At 48.8% G+C, this 20994-nt stretch overlaps 3 protein-coding genes and 1 long non-coding RNA gene across 6 annotated transcripts in view; 1 reads left to right on the forward strand and 3 right to left on the reverse strand.

The window, feature by feature from the left end:
• The first annotated feature begins 332 nt into the window (after window positions 1-332).
• LOC144152098 (uncharacterized) lies at window positions 333-1936 on the forward strand. 3 transcript variants are annotated; one of them, XR_013319049.1, is made up of 5 exons: window positions 333-731; window positions 831-962; window positions 1482-1586; window positions 1707-1752; window positions 1813-1936. It is a non-coding gene; the product is annotated as an uncharacterized LOC144152098 (long non-coding RNA). The 3 variants fall into 3 exon arrangements; XR_013319051.1 differs by lacking the exon at window positions 1482-1586 and having other exon boundaries at window positions 336-731; window positions 1707-1751; window positions 1806-1936; XR_013319050.1 differs by lacking the exon at window positions 1482-1586 and having other exon boundaries at window positions 366-731.
• A 2808-nt stretch (window positions 1937-4744) lies between these two features.
• On the reverse strand, window positions 4745-14786 carry LOC144153128 (uncharacterized). Its single transcript, XM_077684784.1, has 8 exons — window positions 14771-14786; window positions 13788-13884; window positions 13044-13171; window positions 12899-12972; window positions 12359-12465; window positions 6804-6904; window positions 6411-6572; window positions 4745-4945 (listed from the first exon to the last, which is right to left on the reverse strand). The coding sequence occupies exons 1-8, from the start codon at window positions 14784-14786 to the stop codon at window positions 4884-4886; spliced, it is 747 nt and encodes a 248-aa protein (XP_077540910.1). The 3' UTR covers window positions 4745-4883.
• LOC144151321 (arginine--tRNA ligase-like) lies at window positions 13039-18943 on the reverse strand. Its single transcript, XM_077682329.1, has 7 exons — window positions 18555-18943; window positions 18412-18503; window positions 18235-18340; window positions 17263-17331; window positions 15301-15511; window positions 13808-13884; window positions 13039-13115 (listed from the first exon to the last, which is right to left on the reverse strand). Exons 1-5 carry the CDS (start codon window positions 18717-18719, stop codon window positions 15302-15304), a joined length of 642 nt encoding a protein of 213 aa, XP_077538455.1. The 5' UTR covers window positions 18720-18943; the 3' UTR covers window positions 13039-13115; window positions 13808-13884; window position 15301.
• Window positions 18944-20574: 1631 nt separating this feature from the next.
• LOC144153854 (PAX3- and PAX7-binding protein 1) overlaps window positions 20575-20994 on the reverse strand; it is a 29269-nt gene continuing 28849 nt past the window's right edge. Inside the window, exon 19 of the mRNA XM_077685583.1 lies at window positions 20575-20668. Coding sequence (XP_077541709.1) covers window positions 20608-20668 — 61 coding nt within the window. The 3' untranslated portion in view covers window positions 20575-20607. The remainder of the gene's footprint in view (window positions 20669-20994) is intronic.

Below are 20994 nucleotides of genomic sequence, written 5' to 3' on the forward strand. Positions count from 1 at the left end.
TGCTGCTGAGAACGGGGACGCGGGTTCGAGTCCCGGCCGCGGCGGCGCTTTTCTGGTGGATACGAAGAGCCAAACCGCCCGTGTATATACGAGATTTCGGCGCATGTTAAAGATCCCCAGGTGGTCAAAATAAATCCGGAGCCCTCCACTTTACGGCACGCCTCATCGCCTTCATTTCGTCGGCGCGTTGAACCTTTCAATCAATCAATCAATCAATCAATCAATCAATCAATCAATCAATCAATCAATGACTCGTACGCAGTAGCATTTGTGTTCCTGCGCGGTCGACTGTTTCTTTAAGACGTGGCGTTTTTTATTCGGTTTCAAAAGCCGCGGAAGACGGCCGGTAACGGCCGCATGATCGATAGGACCGTGCAATCGCGCCAGCCGAAGCCCCTAGCCGACATGAAGAACCACCAAGCAAGAAGGTTATCTTGCTCCGTGACGCAGCATAAAATGCCTTGTCATGCATGCTCCGGTGGCCGCGCGGCTGCGACTTCATGCGATAACTTTTTCGTTTTGTTTTACAACTGGCAGAATGTTCTGGAAGACGATATCGATGTGAAAGAGTGGAAGGGTAGGCGGTAGCCGACCGATAGCAGCGCTCTGTAATGCCAGGATAAGCGCGTTTTAGAACAAGGGGTACGCCATCTTGCCTGCCGTTCTGTGGCCTGCCTATTGCGCATCGGGCGCAGAGTAGCTGGCGGCGCGCTGACGGCGGCGATGGACAGGTGAGTTTTTTTCAGGCGGTATGCTGTCTATTGTGGAAGTTTGGTTCGCGCTAAGAGGTGTTTTAATGCCATAAGTGTTGTCATTTTCGTTTCCTTCAGTCGTTTTTCGTTGTGCCTGTGCCATCCCCGCTCCCAACCGGCTCGCTCGGACAAGCGAATACCCGCGAGGGCCTCACGGACTTCCTTCACGGTATGCTGCTTCACAGTCTTCACCGACGACTCTTCCAAGTGGTGAGTTCCGTGGCTGAAGGCCCGGTGCGACGTGCGGCGTGCCCACGAAACCGGCTTTCGTATCATTTTTTTCGCGACGCTGAACGTTTGCGTATTTGCATTTTCCTAACCGAGCGCACGTTAGCCTCGGAGCCGGACGTTTCCTGGGCCGTCGCGACGCAGGGATTCCGACTGTCGCCAAAGCTTTGCGGTGCGCGTTAGGCTGTAGCTTTCGGGACAGCGGCGCAGTGGCGGTGTTGGAGCCCTTCGCCACTGCCTCTAGCGTCCGACTCAGCTCGGAAGCCCCGTTAAGTTATGGTGATAGTCGGTCTTCCTTTCCGAACGCCGCGGTAGCCGAGGTATATGCACTTCGATAATGCCTTCCGCTCGCACGTCCTCGGTTCGCGCGGCGTTCGGAATACAGTCGCCACCTTCAACAAGCATCACTGAAGCACGGAACGCAGCTCTGCGGTCCGCGGCGCCAAATTGGAGTCGTGGCAAAGGCGAGTGATGGAATTGGTGTCCTTGGTTCCTTTTCAGGTTCGCGTCCGGCACCGCCTCCGCCCTCCCCTTTCCCTGACCCTTGTGTTGTCTTATTGCACTTGCTCCTTCCCGCAAACATGCACTACTCTTCTGGCTAGGCAGGTACACGTCTCCATCTGTCCTATCTACTGAGCTCGACGACGCGTGTTTTGTACAGAGGTGTTTTCTGGTAATAAACGTGGTTCTGTCGTTGTTCGTCGACTCTGTTACTTTGCCTTTCAGCGTCCCTTCCCGTTCCTGCCAGGCGTAATCATGGACCCCGCATTCGGTAAGCCGTGATTATCTTCGAAATTGCAACATTTATAACGTGCTTTGCCTTTTGTTCCAGACCGCCTCCTGCCTATGCGTACCAGCCACCGCCGAGCAGGACGGGGCCGTCATCGAAACGTCCAGAATGCCGTTCGAGTCGAGCTGTACATGGCTGCGCCTGTCTTGAAATCATTAAATCCTGTTTGCAATCGGTAAGGAATGGTGGTCTCCCTAAACGTAACATTTTTAACGTGTTTTGCCTCTTGGTGCAGACCGCCTCCTATTTATGCGTCATGGTTACCACCTTGGAGGACGGTGCCGTCATCGAGCCTTCACGGATGCCGTTCGAGTCGAGCTGTCCGTGGCAGCGCCTGTCTTGGAATTAAACCCTGTTCGAAACCGGAGTACTGCCTTTGTCGTTTGTACACAGTCGATCGATGCGGCTCGCTGGCTCTGTCGGCTCGAGCGACATCAAGTACTGTGTCGGTCTCTTGTACCTCGTTTCGAACAGTATTTTAGCAAATCCTAGTTGTCATAATGGCTCTCATTAAAGTTCGGAGAGACAAAAAAAGAGCGAACAAGTTCGCACTCCAAGTGAGCCTAAGTCCAAAAATGATTCGCTAGGAGTGCGGTTAGGGACCCCGTGTGAACGTCGCACCGTTCATGAATGAAGTTCTAACTCGGGCACTTTGTCCTCTGGCTGGCGTGAAAGTGTTCATTCTAGGCAACGTGTCCTCCCAGGATTTGGCCTCGGACGGCGAAAAAGGTAAACGGACTGTTGTGTGTAACTTGTACAGGCGAGTACGGCGTAGCCGCCGGCAAAGTAGCATGCGGACAGAAGTCTGAACGTCCTTGTCGTCACTCGTAGAGTTGAGTGTAATACTCGGCGTACTGTTTAGTTTTCTCAGTGGCTCTAACTGCACCAATTTGTGTCCAGATAAACCATGGCGTGCCATACCAGAGTGTTATCAGATGTAGCTGCTCAAAGATTAGCGATTCAGTATCGACAAGTGTTGTACGTAAATGTGCAGTGAAGGGCTCGATTATGCATGGTGGCAGTGCGAAAAACTGTCGCAAAGCGCCTCAGTGACGCTAAGCCCCAAGCAGATCGTCACAGAGGAGCCTAGCAGCCCTGCCAGAGTGGTGCATAACCTGTGCGAAGGATAAGAGCCTGTGGGGAACCCGGACTGAGTTTTCACCCCCAGAGGGACGTTTGCTTCAAATTCACCGGTAATAAACAGTGTGCGCGCGTTCCGGTGTTCGTAGTGATGGCGACGTCAGTGTCTGTTGACGCTGCCAAGAGTCAAAAGACGTTTGGTTATGTCTCTCGCCTACTTGCTCGACCAGCGGGCTCCTTCATCTCTAAAGCAGGTGTGCCCTGGCAGAGAATACATTTCCTTCGTGGTCAATAAAAAATGCACAAAATGATTCACGATTGTTGTCCTCCCTTGCTCCACTCACCAAAGCGTTCAGCACTAATCAGAGGCACCGAAAGCACAGCGGCAAACAAATAATGTTCACATACGGCCATATTTTCGCTTCAAACCAGAGGAGTCCTATTCTACGATAGAAATACATGTACTGAATTAAGTAAAGAAACAGTAATGCGATAACAGACCAAGTAAAAGAAATGAAAGAGAAAGGAACAAAAGTGAAAAAAATTGCTGAAAAGGTACTGAATCAGGCTTACGGATTATGCGTGGGGCTCAATCTCTGACAAGACGACTAAATCTACCGGCCACTGTATACCGCCATCTAACCTCCACACGTCATTGGCGCAGAGAAACGCCCTCTCACGGACAGACTCCGCCATTAAATGACTCTAATAATGTTCCCTAGTGCGTGTGGAACTAAACACATGAGTAATTTGCCTGGTCAAGCTAAGGCTGAAAGCTTCAGAACTAGCGCTACTAGCCACGGGTGTACTAATGGGGACGAAATATGTACGTCTCAACTCAGCCTACATGCAGTCTTTGCCTCAACGGGCGCTTTCTAACCATTCCGACGGCGCCGAAAAGGGCAAGGAAGGCGCCAAGAGGCACGATTTGCGTCGCCGTTATCAGGAAAATCTTTTGCTGATAAGGGGGGTCTTTTCAAGCATTCTTTAGCAAAACTTTTCACACGAAGGTGTAACCATGGTGTAACATTAGGCTGCGCGAAAAGGTGTAAATTTTGACTCCCTTGAGGGTGTACGTGCTGACTCTCTTTTGCAGGACTATACCTACACCCTTTGAGGGAAAAAAGTTTCGCTGAAAAGACCCCCCTTATCAGCAAAAGATTTTCTTGATAACGGCGACGCAAATCGTGCCTCTTAGCGCCTTTCTTGCGCCTTTTGGTGCCTTCAGAATGGTTAGAAAACGCCCGTTCAGGCCAAAGATTTTCGGGACGCTCAAAATATACGCCCCTTCACATCCACAAGCCTGCGAAGCTGCAATTAGCCACGCATTACCGAGTTTCGCGTAATTAATTAACGGATACAGTAATTTAGAAATCCGCGGACCTTTCAGCAAACTTGCCGTGTTTTGACCATAGTGCAGAATATTTCGGCTCGAAGGGTGAGAACTTTCTTGTTGTCGGGCAATGATAAAGGGGGTCTTTTCAAGCGTTCTTTGGTTAAACTTTTCACTGGAACTGTGGAAGTATGGAGCCCCGCAGAAGGGTGTCATTCCTTGCACCCGAGAGAGAAATATGTTTATTGGAGAGGTTGGCCTAGGAAAGTCAGAATTTGCTCCCTTGCGTGCAGCGTAATAAGGTTAGACCTTTTGAGGGAAACGTTCACATCACGTGTGTAAGTTTTCTCTTCGACGTGAGTTTTCATGTGATCTTATTTATTCGTATTCAGAGATCTTAGTGAGTGAGGGTTTGTTCTAAAACGTAGTTTCCCATCCAAATTCCCTTTTATATTCATATTTTTAATTTTTTCTTTCCAATTCTGTACATGCACGCCACTGTGCTCAAGCTGGCGTAGCCAGCGAGCTCAGGAGCCTTGATAGAGGCAGCAAATATTTAGAAAAATCTTTTATTTTCGCAATTGAAGCAAGTAGTATGAGCGACATGGCGAGATGCAACGACGTCATGTTTTGGCGGCGTGAAGGATTGCACGCTTGTACAGAACACGGGCAGGCTTGGACGCGCTTCGGGTTTGGAACTTCAAAGAGGTGTCCTGACTTGTCGAAGAAGGCCAGCGCGCTGAAGCCAAGTGAATGCAACATCTGAAAAACAAAGAAGAACAAGAAGAAAAAGCCAGTTACACATATGCAGCAGTCAGGAACGGAAGCAGCTGCGGGCTGGCGACCCGGTTTATTACAGCTCCATAGTAGGGAAGGGAGCAGGCAGATACGCATCCTTAGGCACCACAGGTTATATGAAATTAGTTTTATAGACTTTCAGCCATGCTTCTACGAGGTTGCGGCTTCGATTCCTGGCCGCGGCAGCCGCTTTTCTGATGGAGGCGAAAAGCAAAAACACCCGCGTGTACGAGATTTTGGCGCACGTTAGGCGTACGTTAAAAAAATGGCAGCATCTCAACTCCGTGGATAATGGCGAGGGTGCGGAGTACGGGGACCATGACATCCAAGTTGCACCCCGAGTGAAGCTGATTTGCGCCCGACCGTCATTCGATTTTAGTCACTTTGCCTCCGCTTGCCCCGGTTAATTTCGTATTCGGGGAAGTTCATTGTCTTCGTAAACGTTAGCAGCAGCGTGACGCGTCTTACATTCGTTTCCGTCCATGGCGGGAAGAGGGTATGGTATTTTCAGAACCCGCTTACATACGCGGCGCACCGCGGCGCCATCTCGTGTTTCTGCGTAGCACCATTTAGCGTAGTTCGATGCAGTCACTGTGTATTACAACTTGATCACAACCTGACTACACCGGTGCTTTCGCGCGTTTTCTCGTTGCTAGATTATGTTAGTGCCTGTTTTCGAGTGTTTTGGAGTGCTCTTGTACCCTTTTAGATAGTTTCCGCACAGATTTTCGCTTAATGGTGGTGTGCGCACGGATTGACGCGGACGGACATTGGGAGGTCCTAAGGTACTCCGCACCCTTACAGGTGAGGGAGTAAGCCGTTTGGCTCTCGGGTGCTAACTCACGGTCGTAGCCCAATGGGTAAGACGACTGACACTACCTCTGTCTGGTCTACCAAACACAGGCTCGAATCCTGCCGGTGCCTGTGTGATATTTTGCGATTTTACATGTTACGCATGTGCACGAACGCAGACGGACATTGAGAGGTCCTTAGGTGCTCCGCACCTAAAAAACGCGCCTCGTCGCCCGCGTTGCGTCGGCGCGTTAAGCGATACAATCAATCAAGCTTTACAGCGAGCAACACTTCGCCTCCCAGCCAACCCCTCTACAATACGCTTACTCTCAACTGGCACCGTTAACACGATCCCCCAGCCCCCTCGAAGACCACCGCCTTAGCCAACTTGCTTGTCTATCCACAACCCCCTAAGGTTCGTTCCTCCTGCATTAACTGAACCTCACTGCTCCACTTCGACAAGGCCACTGAATTTTCATATGGATGAGTTTTGAAATGCACGCTGGATTTCTCTCATGCTACCTTTTACGGCCCTTACGAAAGAATTTCTTATGTCATTCGGTAAGTTGGCTTTCCGAATACGGGGTTGGTGAGCCTCACTATGTTGGTACTGTAGCGCACCAAAGGAGCATCGTACCTATGCGCCTCCTGGAGAACGTCGAGAAGGCAGAGAGGGGGCCAGCTGGCAGGCGCCTCTGCAGCATCCCAGGAGACTGTTGATGCGGCGACCAAGCGCCCAGCCTCGCGTGCAGGGTCTTCGCATATCGCAGTCTGACGCCCACGATGTGCATCACCATGCCTGTGTGTGCATGGTGACCACAGAGAGGTGTTTTACGTAAGCTTTGCCATTGCCGCGACAGTGCCGCAAATGGCTATGAACCAGCATCTGGTTCACATCGCGTGCATCTCGCAGGGAGTGAACCAGCTGCTGGCAAGGGCAGGGGGTACTCACACCAATGAGCCCTCTCCATTACCAGGCATGTACGGGCTACCAGCACTACCTTCTGGGCTGAGCAAGAAAAGCCCTCACCTAGCGCGATCCAACACGTCCGCACACGGGGCTCCCCAGGCGCAGAACCTTTGCCCGAAACAGGCAGCAGGCACGCCCAGCTCCAAGCCCTCCAGGCGGCCCTGCGACATGTATATATAGAGCGACTTCAAGTGAACCACGGTTTACCCGATTGTGACCAGCCCACGTCCCCGGGACCATCGCCATACCTCGACTCCGAAGGTAACCCAAGAGAAAATGTTACTGGTCCCAGGTGGTGTATGGTTAAATTCCCATTTGGGCCCAGCTGGTCCTAGCTGGCCCCAACTGGCACCAGCTAGTTCCAGCTGGGAATTTAACCATAAAACAGTGGTACCAACTACTATTTTCTCTTGGGAAGGTCACATTTCTGCAGCAAGAATGAGATTTTTTCGTTTAGTTGTTCTTGTCCCAAATGCAAAAGAAAATTTTTGGCATATAAGCATTCTACGCCCGTACAGCAGCTTCCAGTGTAAGGCCAATGGAGCTCATTCTGTGCAGTCTGCATCGAATTTATGCACTTACGTTATAACATAATTTACGTTACTTTAGCCTCTCGTTTTCTTTTTAAGATAAGACCTGCACTACAAATATGTGTAGCGCAGGTGCTTTGTTAAAAAAAACGACAGGCTATGAATCATGCATACAAGAAGCGTTATATCGCTAGCAATAATTTCAGCAAATACCAACCCTAAACACACAGATATAAGCACAAGAACAGCGCTGTTAATGGCGAAAATTACATGAACATGGCAGGATTACCCCTCACGCAAAGCGGAATAATTCAGCCATCGGTATTTGTCAAGCTACGCCAGTTGTGATATCCGTTTCTGTTTTGAGTCTCTAACGCAGCCCACCTCGTAACTTCTATCAGAGCTCTGAGCGAACATGAGAAGCTGGTCGACATTTCACTACAGCCCAAATGTCGAGTTCGCTGTACTGAGCTCCCTCTTGGTGTTCTGAAATAGTTGCATTATTCTCTGTCAAGTATTCAATGCTTCGTGCATAAATGCTCTATAGCCAACCTGAAGGCTCGTACTATACAGTAACTTTTCTGGGGCAGCCATCTCTTTAAGTGTAAGAACCACTCCTGGATAAGGCATAGCAAGCCACTGCTAAGTTCATTATTCAATTCCATATCAAACATTAAATTTAGCAAGAAAAAATAAGACGGCGGTGTCTGACCATGCTCTTGCGGTTAGGCATGTCCTGTGTAAGTCGAGCAAAATCTTGCCACATTTGGAATTCTGTCGTAAGATCTGAGAAAGGAATCATAATAAGGTTCTACCAGTTTGGTTTCAAACATTAATGAAACAAGTCAGCATTTTGTTTACCGGAGTGCACCAAGAAAACATGCGTAATGGCATGGTCACGCATACATAAATGCTACAGACTACCACGCTTCAGCATGAAACGGACAGTAATGACACAGTTAAAGTATTCCATCGGATAACAGAGGCCCTGGTGTTCAAACTGAAGCATGGCTACAGGATACAACATGATAGACACAGAAGAGGCTACAACATGTGGCTTAAACTTGCAGAATTGATAATTTCTCTGTTATTTTGGTCACTGAAGTAATGCTGACGATTGCTCAAAATTTCCTTCATGTGACATTTTAGAATGTATACGTAACCGTTGTGGATCCAGGCAGAATTACGTCGGCGCGCGTGTGGGTGATGTGATGCACACACATTTGGAGGGGGAGGGGGGAGGGCAAAGGTGTGCTGGTGCTCTTGAGTGGGCCGGTGGTCTAGACCACCAGCAAGATTGGAGCGTCCGCCAATCTTGCTGGCGGACGCCCCAGCAAGATTGTGTTTTGTGTGTGACCGCCTGCGCGTATCCAGCTCGGTGGAATATCATGCTGGGAATTGTGTGGGAGCAGCTCATCTCAGTGACAATGTTGCGCCTATTCATCGACATCATACGGAAAGTATTGGCACGGCGACAGCTGGACACTGCCGGTTTGAAAGAAGAGCTCATTCGGTGACTGGAAGCTAGCATGAAGCTAGCCCCTCGGTTGAAGCGAAGGCTTCTGCCTCGTCCGCCGCGGTGCCTAGCTTTGACTAGACCCAGCCACGGTACTTAGCCTTGCCAGACACAGTGCCAAGGACTGCCTGCAACATGATCCGTTGCCTTTGCCAGAGCAGCCGCCACAGCAAGTGTTAGTAGCCCAAACATTGCCCTCAAGAAGTGTCCCTGTCGCATGACACCGTCGCACCCGACGCAGTGTTCGCGCGCCATCACCCCAATATTCCATCGTCCCGCTTCGCAGCCAGCCCACTCCCAGCCAGCACGCAGTTATAAAAGGTACATTGGTTGAACACAGAGCTGTTTTTGCTTGCCACATCGATGATCTTGACCATATCACTGATATGAAGCTCCGTGTTTACCTGCTAGCGCGTTGCCCTACAGTCGAAGCTCATATCTGTACGATGCAGAAGGAAAGCAGTTCCTGAAAACTCAGAGGCCCTAGTGAACCATGGCTTTCAAAGGGGAATGTAATGAGCTACAATCAAAGTCATCATCCGTGCCTTGCTCATCGCAGCCAAGCAACCACTAACTCTACAGCTTCTGTGCGAATTCAAAACGAGTAAAGGCCAGGAGCTTCCATTCAAACAGTACGGCTTCTGTGGCCCCCTCCGCTTCCTTCTGAGCCTCCCGGATGCCGTACGCTTGACGCGGGTGAGTGGCGAAACCAAGTTCTGTCAGGCCAGTTCTCACAAAGGAAGTCGAGCACATACAGAATTCCTTCAACAGCCAGAAAGAGTTCATACTGTCGGTGAACCACCTGCCAACTACTTTCAGCCCAGCCAACAGCGAGCCCAGCATGCCGAAAACTTTGTCCATGGACAGAAAAAGTGAAAAACGCTCGTGAGCCAGCCACCTACAGGTTCCAAGCCCGTCAACAGCGCCAACCAGCCGCGACCTGTGCAGCAGCCAACGCCCAACTCGAGCCATCTGTGGTACCATAAGAGACCAAGGACAACTTGTGCCGCACCTGGCTGACCACTTCGTGAGTGGCATCGATGTACTTCAGCTGGACAAAGCCCATGTCCGAAAGTTTGGCAAGAGCATCGACCGTTCAGCATTTGGCTACAAAACGAGCAAGGATTTCCTGCGTAGCAATTGTGGCATACTGTGTGCCACATGCAGCTCCATTTGAGAGGGTGTCGGCACCTCCTGTCCAAGGACAACTGGCACGCCTTTCACGAGCCTCGAAGCCAAGGCTAAGGCCTTTACCACGCTTCAGTGTGCATGAAACTGCCAGTGCAAGGAAGCAGGACAGTGTAGACTCACCTCTGCAGTCAGTGCAGCCACAGCTTAAACGGTACAATGCGCTTATTGGCTGTCTAGCCACCGAGATGACTTGGTGCACGAGTGAAGCGTGCGGCAGTGTTTCCCCCGCGTGTATGAGTGTTTTGCCTGTTGTGGACAATATGCGGATATTACTGTCCGCGAGACGTGATCAACCAAAGTGGGGCGGGGTGCGAGCAGCCAGCCACATGTGCTGTAGTCACTGGGTGATCACTAGCGTCACCTTCAGTGTCATTACGCCACGCAGCTCCAGGCCCATGCGAGGTCTGGGACACGCTTGCTTGTTTGTGCTTCATTTGTGCCTGCCTCCGGTGTGGTCAATCGTGTTGTATAATGTTCAAATAAATGCTTTTTTTTAAATCATGGTTTCTCAAAGTGGGTTCCACGGAACCTAGGGGTTCCGCAGGCCCCTCCTCAGGGTTCCGCGAGCCACTGATAAATTTTCCCTGGTTCCGCAGTCGCAAAGTCTTATATGGTAAACTTGAGGTGCGATCGATCTAAGGAACCTCCATTACTCACGCCTGAGTGTCAGTAAGCACATCTCGGCGCATAAAAGAAATGCGCAAGCTGCGCAATAAATCTTGCCAGCAGCTTGTAGCCAGCCAGACTCTGAAAACGGGCCACGTGGTTAAACTATTGCACTTGAATCTCGGTCTTATATTACCCCCATGCGCATTTCTCCTGTTTGGAGATAGGTGCCGCTAGCGTGCACATTCGCGTAAAGTCGACGGGAAAAAAAACGATACCCTTGCTTGCTTTTGAATTAATTGCACGTTAATGTAGCATTAACGGAATGAAAAATGGTGGGGGGGTTCCTTGGAACTTAACGGAACTTAGCAGGGTTCCCTGGGACCACCATGCTTGAGAACCCCTGCTTTAAATAACTCCCATTCGCCTCACCATGCCACCTGAATGCCCCAGCCTCCACTCCCAGCCCTCACAGTACTGCATACGGTGCAATTCATGAATTGCGAGGAGGACCAGAGATAGCGCAAATTAAAAGTAATGTGGTTTTACGTAGCAGCACAATTTACAACAATCAAGGCCTAAACCTGAAAAATAGCTGCAGTGATTTCATTGAATCGGCAGATTTGAAGATCCACGGCGGGTAAAATGGATCACAAAGAAAGAATCTGGCTTGGATGTTTTCAAAAAAGCATAGTAGAGATAGAAAATGTAGGTGATTTCATACTTCATACAAAAAACACTGCTCAAGATGGGACACAAAGAAGGAGGCTACACACACACAGTGCTATGTGTGTGCAGCTTCCTTCTTTGTGTCCCATCTTCAGCGCTGTTTTTTGTATGAAGAATTCAGGTTTGTCTTTCCTTTCAAGCCCCATGCACTCTTGGCACCAGCAACTCTGTCAGTCTCATGTACAGGGTGTTGCGACAATAACTGTAACACTTTAAATTCCTTTCCTGAGCGAACCACTACTCGGTTCGCACTCAAACTTCACACGAAAGTCGCATTTTATGGTCTATTTTGTTTCACGCTGGGAACAACGATGGTACTTACCTGTTTATTCTGAAAATAAATCAAAACGATTTTCGACCATGGGAAAATGGTGGCTGATTTGGACGTGCGAGCCATAGCAAGCTGAACTTGGAACGACGGCGCTGCTCTGGGGCATGCAGAGCGAAACGGACGATGGGGATTCACACTTCCTCCACGGCAGGAGGGAGCCAAATGGGGTAGCAGACAATCAGAAAATGTAAGAGCAGGTGAGGAAACAAATCCAACGTTTATTGGCAACGATGAACTGTGGGTATATTTTATTACGATTGTTATCAGCTTTTATGCAAGTATTCGGGGTCATTATAAACTAGGGACAAAGCAGATTTTCTGATCGTCTGCTACTTCATTTGGCTCCTTCCTACTGTGAATCCTTATCGTCTGTTTCGCTCTGCATGCCCCAGGTGGCGCCGTCATTCCAAGATCAGCTTGCACTGGCTCGCAAGTCCAAATCGGCTGCCATTTTCCCATAGGTGAAAATCGTTTTCATTTATTTTTCAGAATAAACAGGTAAGTACCGTCGTTGTTCCCAATGTCAAACAAAATCGACCATAAAATGCGACGTCCTTGTAAAGTTTGAGTGCAAATTGAGCAGAGGTTCGTTCGGGAAAAAATTTTAAGTGTTCCAATTATCACCGTAACACCCTGTACTGCATCAAAGTCAGGCCTTTTTATCCCTAGAAATAAATACTTTTGGTGGCAGAACAAACAAAGTGAAACGGACCCCCGGGCAGCAAGCCTTGCCTCCGCACGCAGCCGCTCCAACAGGTCCAGGGCTGCCTGGCTGTGGCGGGATTCAGCATCCAGGACGTCGAAGGAGATGCCCAGGCGCTGTGAGCGGGAGGAGCGCAAAGATTGTGCTGTTGGTTTCAGAGGTGAAGGGTAGGACACATTTATTCGAACCTCATTACTGCCCTAGCACTATGTCCACTGAGACACAACAGAGTGAACAAGCGACAGCAGGGAACACACACAACTATGACGGCATGAAGAGTCATTATGCGTGGCCTACTTTACTGCATCCCCACGCCTAATGACTGCAGAAATGCGCTGACATAGTACTGAAAGACAAGGTCAATTAGAGAAAATCAGTCAACCAAAAGAAAATGGGGGGAAGGAACTCAAGGAGCAAGGACTGAACTGAAACAACACCAAATGAATGCCGAGCTAGTTGAGTAGGAACTGCAGCTGAGCCTGTGGTTTTTCTTTATAGGTGCCACACCAATGCCAAGTATATTATCATCGTTATGCAAGCCATGCTCACCTGATACAGTTTGCTATAGCCATCCAGACTCAGCTGCCGCCACTGCTCCCACTGGGCCACTGCCTCTGGCTGACCTGGGAGAGATGTCCGTGAAACATGGTCAGCTCAGCACCGCTACTGGCCAGCCAATGGCAGCAGCCCTCACCAGCCTCAAGATCAGCGAAGCACTGCAGGGCTTCGGCACGAAACACGGGGTCCCTCTCTGCATCCGCATTGGCTGCCACATACACCCGGTCAAACGGACAAATGTTTTCACAAGCCTTGCAGGGGTCACTTCAATCCAGCCACAGCAATCATTCACTGCGGTTCGACATAGTGACTTGCCTTGGCAACAAATACAAGATGCAAAAATAAGATTAAAGAGACAAAAAAAGGGAACAAAAAGGCATACATGCCATTACTTATACAACTTGACATAGCAAAGGGTGGGCACCCTGTATTACAGTGTGGCGTCGTGTTAAAGCGGCTGGCTTCCGCAAGAGTACAGAAAAAACCTCGCTACAAGAGACACTGTTACAAGAGACAGTATGTTATAAGAGACATTAAAATGAAAATGGTTTGGTTCGCCTACCTAAGTTCACCATGTTAGCAACATCGCGTACAAGGTACCTTTGTTGCAAGAGACATGTTTCCTGGGTCCCTTGAGGGTCTCTTGTAACGAGGTTTCACTGTACCACCTTGCAGTAGCCCACCCCCACTGTCCTGGTAAGCATGTGAAGAGCACATGCACATGTAGCAGTGCAGCAAGATTTGAACTTTCTTGCTTTGTGCCTCACTTCATGCACGCCAACCTCTTTTCCCACAGTGAATACAGGCATAATGGCTTCAAGAGCCACATTTATATCTTTAGATAAGCTTCGGCATTAAAGTGAGAACGACCAGGGCAAACTTTCTGAAAAGAACACATACCGAGAGCAGGTGCTTGAGAGGGTCCCTTGCCAGCTCATCACTGCTGCCATACTTCTTAAAGCCAGCACTCGGGAGACCTGTAAGAGAAGCAAAAAGGCACCACTAGTGTCAACATGCTCCTCTCTCAGTGTATGGCAAAGAATTTTCACGACGACATCTGAAGTGAATTTATAAATTTTCAATTATTACAGCGGAATTTCACATGTAAACTACTGTTTCACCATACAGCAATGTTGTGGGGCCACTGCTTATTTTTAAAACTTGATAAAAGGTAAAAAATTGGCTGACAATTACGATATTCCCTAATGCGAAATTTGTGCGCAGCGCGAACTGCGGTCTTCTCAGCGATGGCGCATAGCTGCTTCATCTCAGAAAGTGATTGTGTCATCAGTGAATGCATGAGGGCACGCGCTGTTCTGGCATTATCTCGCAGCGCGTTGCCACCGCCATGTCTGCCGGGGTGCACTGTCTCTCCCCCTACTACACTGTTTTAATCGATACTTTAAATAGAAGGGTAAAGAACACTCCATTTGGTGGGGTCATATGCAGATAATTGAGGAGGGGGTGATGGCAGCAACTGTAGGCTTAGCAGAACTGGTTCAAAAGGCGGAGAAGGAGGGGATGGATCTAGGGTTGCCACCTTTCCCCAAAGAAAAACCCGGCCCTTCAGGGGGAGGGGGGGAGGCTATATAGGAGGTTGAATGTGTGTTAAAAAACAGACGTCATGTTTTGTTGTTGTTGTTGGCTATAGGAGGTTGAATGTGTGTTAAAAAACAGACGTCATGTTTGTTTGTTGTTGTTTTACATGCAATGCTATTTATTGTAGTGTTTTCCTATAGAGAAGTCCACATAATGTTTGTACTGAAAGTGATTGAGATTTTGGTTATTCTCTGAATGTGCTGCAGCGAAAAGTAACGGCACTTGCTTACCGCACCGGCGGCATTTCGTTGTGTTGTTCCTCACTTTGGGCCCCTTCCATCTCAAGAATCGATCTTGGCCACGTATTTTATCGACTCGCGTCTTTTTGCACAGCTTGTCGACACATATTTATCGTCGCAGTTGCTGTATTGACGCTTACAAAAGGCCAAAAAGTAATACTCACGGCACGATGGCCAAAAAAAACGGCCAATGTCGGCCGGTTTTCGGTACAGACCGGCAACCGGCCCACTGTCTAAAAAACCGGTTGGGCCAGTCAAAAACCGGTCAGCAGGCAACCCTAGATGAACCTAGTACCACAACGAGTTGGCAGTCCGGGACAGCAGGACTCAACATCAAACGTTCCAACGAACATATTGGTTCCTCATGTTGGCAATGTTCTGCATCCCCCCCTGGAAAGTGACACCCAGCCAGATGAGCTATGTGCTAGCACTAAACCAGGTACAGTGCCACGAATCAGGACGAGGAAGTGATCAAAGACTTGAAAGGTTATCTCGAGGAGGACTAATTCCCGCACTCCTCCTGCACACAAGACGAAGGGCGCTACTAGCACGCACCTCACTGTATGTCCCAGTCGCCCAGGTAGTTGAGCCGGGTGACCCAGTGGCCCGCGAAGGCGAGCAGGTTGCACAGGCTGTGTCCCAGCAGGGTGGAGCGCAGGTGGCCCACGTGGAAGGGCTTGGCCACGTTGGGCGAGCTGAAGTCCACCACCAGCCGCAGCGGGGAGGCCACCAGCTGAGGCACGCATCCCGGCGAGCGCAGGGCTTCCTTCAGCAGGACGGACAGGGGAGAGAACACCCTTATCTTGACGTGTGCTCTGTGTTCCTTGAAGCACTGGAAACAGCTGCCGCATCTTCTGTCTCCCTCATGATGCACTGCGTGCACTGCCACCTTACATGAACAACCTTAAGCCAGGTGGAGGCTGATCTCGGCCTGAGTGTGTGAGAACTAGAACTATACACTTTGTGCAGCAGAAGCACTAGTGGAGGTTGAGATGTTTTAGAATTCCACCGCTTAAAAGAGGAAACTCAGTGAAGGGCTTTCTTACATCTCAATCATGCTCACACCACCATGGTATTCACATAAAGTAAAACTCCGCTTGCGAACAATTTCAAGGGACCAAAGAACCAAGTCAAGAAGGGTGGGGAAAGATTTCGCCCCAAAACGTTTTGAGCTATGGAAGTGGCACAAGAACTGACGTTTCATGATCAAACCACTTCAAAAACAGAATGAAAAATTGTCACAGGGCAGAAGTGAAAGAGTTTTAGACACTACAACTTGTTTTTCCAGCCAGGTACCATGAAGAAAGAAAGGAACGTGAACCTTTGACACATGCCTAAGGTGTTACATTTGGAACTCCCAGAAAACCCTTTAGCTTCTATACACGATCGATACTTGCATAGAAGCTTTTTGAAAAGTCACACTGCACTCAATCAGAAGTATTTAAAGGGGCCATGCAGACAAAATGCAAGTTTGGTTCATTTGAAAAATTGCCTCGTCAGAATAACACTGACACCACTCTTAATGCAAACTTCACTCAAACAAGCTATATAATTAAGAAAAAAGTGAATGGCCATGTCACCAACTAGCTCATTTTCTAAATTAGAATGTATTATGGGCAGCTGTGCAATTGGCTGAGGCCGGCAAAAGCAAATGCAACTTAGGCAGGGCTTTTAAGCTTGCAGAACGAGCTATTTGTGCTCAAGTTTAATACATATTCCTTTTATAGCCATAAGAATGGTGAGGTATAGCAATGGAAGTTACGAATGTGCACGTAAACATCGAAGCACCAGTGCGTAATTTGCACACTATGCTTGTGATGTCTGCACAGCAGTCCGGAGTGTAGAGCTCACACTGGCCAACTGGCAAAAGCGACATTGCCTTCTGTGACTCTGTTTGTCGAGCATACCCAATGTTTCATGAAATAATTGCCATCTACCGTAACAAAATTCGCCAAAAAAATCCAGTCATAAACAAAGCGAGGGCGGACAGCGGTGCCAAGCAGTATTGTGGCGCCGCCTAGGAGGACTGATGGTAAACAAGGCATTCCGTGTTCGCTGCAGCCCTAGTCAGCATACCTACGTTTGCTTGAGGACTTGCCTGGATACGTCATAGTAGATGTCATGAAACACACGATTTAGCTGGAGAATTAAAATTTTGGCTTAAACTGTTTAATATCTCAGCGAATAAAGCATCGTTTGCTCCTGGACAAGCGCTGGGGGCACCATGAAACACCAAACCTTTCGAATAAAACGAACATCTATTTTGTCTGCATGGCCTAGCTAGCTCATAAATGTATATGCTGCAAAAATAACACAAACACGGTAAGCACACTCCATTGCACACTACCGTGTCATTGGGCAAGGCAGCTAGTCCAGCAATTTTTTCTGAAAACAATGCAGCACCAAAAAGTACAAATTTGGCTGTCTCCAGTGTACAAAAGCTATCCTGGCTGCCGCAGCATTTAAAAAAGAAAGACAAACTGTCTACCAACTGCTGTGTGGCAGGAACCACCCCACCTTGAGAAAGCCGGTGCGCTCCAAGGGTACAGTCAGTTCACCAGGCTCGACCAACACCGTGTGAGACAACTGCAAAATAAGTCCCAGTCTTTCCAAAGGAGCTCTTCCAAGAGCACTTAGCTGGCAGAAAGTGTGGAAAATTTTTCTTCTGCGGGGTGCACTCTAATAATGAATGTGTTTTATGGTGCGAGGCCACCACATTGACGACATTTTGGCCTAACTTAAAAGTAAAACAAGAACTGTTCACGCTAGAAATTTAGAAAGGTCGTTACTGTGCTTTGCACAAACGTAAAGGTCAAAAGGGAAACAAATAAAGTTTACATTAAACTTTATACAAATATTTTAATCCGAGTAATGCCACACTTCATGGCTTCAACTGCATATAAAGCTTAAAAACTGTATATGCAGTTGAAGCCATGAAATGTGACATTACTCGGATTAAAATATTTGGCAAACACTGCATGGTTTAGGGGCCGGCAAGTCTACCAACGAAATGCCTGCGAGTCGAAGGTGCACAGCCAGCTACGCGTTGGTACAAGAGTGACTAGGCACAGCGAAAATTTAGTGCTGAGGCCAAGTGCCTCCAGCCGCCGCCTTTACGAGGGCATGGGCACCCGACTACTGAATCGCCATCCAATTTTGTCCCACAGTGATGAGGGCCAAAGTTTTAAACCGTGATTCAAAAACAACAGAAAACATAAAAATAGAACACGCAGTGAGCAAATTTATAAAGCTCTTGCTAACACCGAGATTCTGTCAGCAACTGCGGAGCAGTAGACCAGAAGCTTTAGCTAATCGCCCGCACAGAGACTTTCAAATGGCGCGCCGCAGTGCAAAGTCTCTGCTCTTTTTTTTTTTTTTTTTGCCCCTCAATACTTTCTTCACTTTCCTGAAAATTAAGTTTCCGGGACGAATTCTTGGCTTTGCACATGCATTCGTGGGAGAGGGCCCCAGTAGGAGCGACCAACTTACTTCTTTTTTGAGGTCCACTTCCAGCGGTCCTCTTAGCTCTTCGGCTTCAACACCAACTGTAGCAGCGAGTTCCAACACGGATACAGCAAGAAACGGCGCTGCATAGCTTGGAAAAACAAAAAGTCAGCACTAACCTTAATGAACAAGACGATCACGTACGCTACTTTTATCTTTTACCTCTTGTTCACCCTTAGTTTGACGAGGGAAAGTACGGAATCGCCGGTCGGTGGAGCGCGACCCCTCGCCACGCGTTTCGCCATCCGGCAGATCTGAAAAGCTGGGTTTGCTCACACTCTCGGAGCGATCGCGCCCGCAAATACCAGTTCTGCCATCGCACGCCGAAGTGTTGACACCATGCCCGCACTTGAGAAGCAGCGCAGGCAGTTCCTCCAGAGCTTGCTCTTGTTTACATCGTCGGAAAGCACATGGTCAGATAACGATGTCGATGCGGCTGCCGGTACGTGTAATATCAGCGGGTAAGTCATGGAGGGGGTAACTTTTTCATTGCAAGAAACGTGTTCCACCCGTACAAACAGTTCAATACGAACCAAATTAGTACAATGTTATTTCACAGCGCCAGCTGTGATGTTGGCGGTTCATCGTGTCCGCGCCACTATCGTCATACTAAAGCTTGCCTTTAAAGCGTACTTTACAGCAAGCACACTTGCGTTGACGTGAAGAATCAAATACAGTTTCGAGCGGGTAAGGCTATAGCGCATATCACGTGTCATCTGACAATTTATCGTAAGTTATGTCAGGGGAGGCAGAGGCTGCAAGGAAATTTAAACTATTTCGGAACTACAGTGTACTGCAACCAGGCGCGTAGCCAGGATTTTTGTTCGGGGGGGGGGGGCTGAGGTTGTTCTCGACCCCCCCCCCCCACCGAAAGAAAAAAAATCGCGGTAGTTTGCAAGCGCTTAAAGGCTATGAAGATAAAATACATGTTGGGTTCATTAAAAAGACTGTCGTTCATTAAAAAGACTGTCTTGTCCCAATAGCAACGATACCAGTTCTATCTCAAGCTAATCAAAGAAATAATCGACATAATAAATTAAACATTGGGCGTTTGCTTCTGAGCATGAGGACGCGGGTTCAATTCCCGGCTGCGGTGGCCGCTATTATGATGGAGGCGAAAAGCAAAAACACCCATATGTACAAGATTTCGGTGCACGTTAAAGATCCCCAGGTGGTGAAAATTAATCATGAGCCCCTCCACTACGGTGCATTAAACCCTACAATTCATCAATCAGTCAATTAAACATTTGAAGCAGTGGCGAATCCCCGCCCACTTCCCGGCGGCAATTTCACTATGACATCACAGGATCTTGTATGTACAATTGGCCCAACAACCGAAGTCACCGCCAAGGAACATGATTGCAGGCAAAAAACCGAAATAACATTTTTCCAGGCAAAAAAAACCGAAAAAACTTGCACCTCCGTTTGTAATGCGCAAGGAACTTTGTGAGCAAGAAAAACGAATGCGAGAGAAACGGGCGATTTATTCCCCGAAGTAATATCACTCATCTTACACCTCGTCGCTCTCAGAGAGCTCCTTGTCACCTTTCGCTGACTGCAACATCTCGTCATTGGTGCCGTCAAGCGTGTTCGCGATGCCACACTTCTGAACGAACGTTCAACCATGTTCGCTGGGATCGTGGCCCACGCCTCACATGCCCATCCCGCGAGCTTCTCCAGAGGCATACGCTTCAGCCAACCGCTCGTTGTGAACGCGTGGGAGCTGCTCATAAGCCGCGGAAGCGGCGCACCTTCATTGCCGCTGCTGCCATTGCTGTTATCAAGCGCGCAAGTGGAATAATTTGATGATTTGTGTGAACGCCGAAAGAAAAGCCTAGGCACCTAGATCCGAAAAATTGTTGCTAAAAGCTTTGGCGCCATCTTCAGATGGCGATGGGTGGAACGAAATTTTAGCTGTTTCGGTTTCGTATCCGATTCTAATGCGCATGTGATTTTTCGGCCTATTTTTGCGGAAAAAAGGTGCGCGTTAGAATCGGGTAAGTACGGTAATCAAGCGTTTTTTGCTTGGCCAGTGACCTGTGTGTAATCGTTTGTATTGTGCTAACTGACCACACTGTACGCTCCAGAGGGAAGCTCCACAGCTGCGCTCGTACAGCCTCACAGATACTACTCGGAAATCATAGAGGTCCTTGCAACCCCATCCTGGATGCAGCACCTCTGCTTGCTCTTAAAAAACATCCCAGCATGGTGCTCACCTGCCTAATTTTTGTTTGTGACCGTTCATTCAGAAGCAGAGGTCAGTGAGTGAGTGAAAAAGGGCTGTGTTGTTGCAGACCTACCCAAGGGAAAAAAAAGAGGCATGCACAGAAAGTGTACTCTTTATTTACACCACAGCACTCATGACTTTCCCTTCTCTGTGAGCTGGGCCAGCAGCTTCTTCACCTCTTCCACAGCTTCCCTGCAAGGGAAGGATGAGGAGATAAAAAGAGCTGTACAACTCACGCAGATCCGCTTTGTCAGCTGCAAATGGCAGGCTTGGCTGGCACTGATGGAGCAAGTCTTGCTTAACAAGAACACAATCACACCGGCCCTTTGTGGGCACTTTGCAGAGCTTACAAAGCACCCACTTCATGGATCTAGCAAGCCTGAGAGGCAGCATGTGGTGGCCCGTTTGCACACCTATGACTGCAGATAGCAGTTGGGGTGGAGAGAGAGCCCACCATTTGCTCCAGTCCTGGTCCCACTCTCCTCATCTTATCACACTTGGCCTCTCTGTCCTCGAAT

Source organism: Haemaphysalis longicornis, unplaced genomic scaffold (assembly GCF_048455015.1).
Source record: "Haemaphysalis longicornis isolate Haplotype H1 unplaced genomic scaffold, Haemaphysalis longicornis Haplotype H1 scaffold_9, whole genome shotgun sequence".
Classification (NCBI taxonomy): Eukaryota; Metazoa; Arthropoda; class Arachnida; order Ixodida; family Ixodidae; genus Haemaphysalis; species Haemaphysalis longicornis.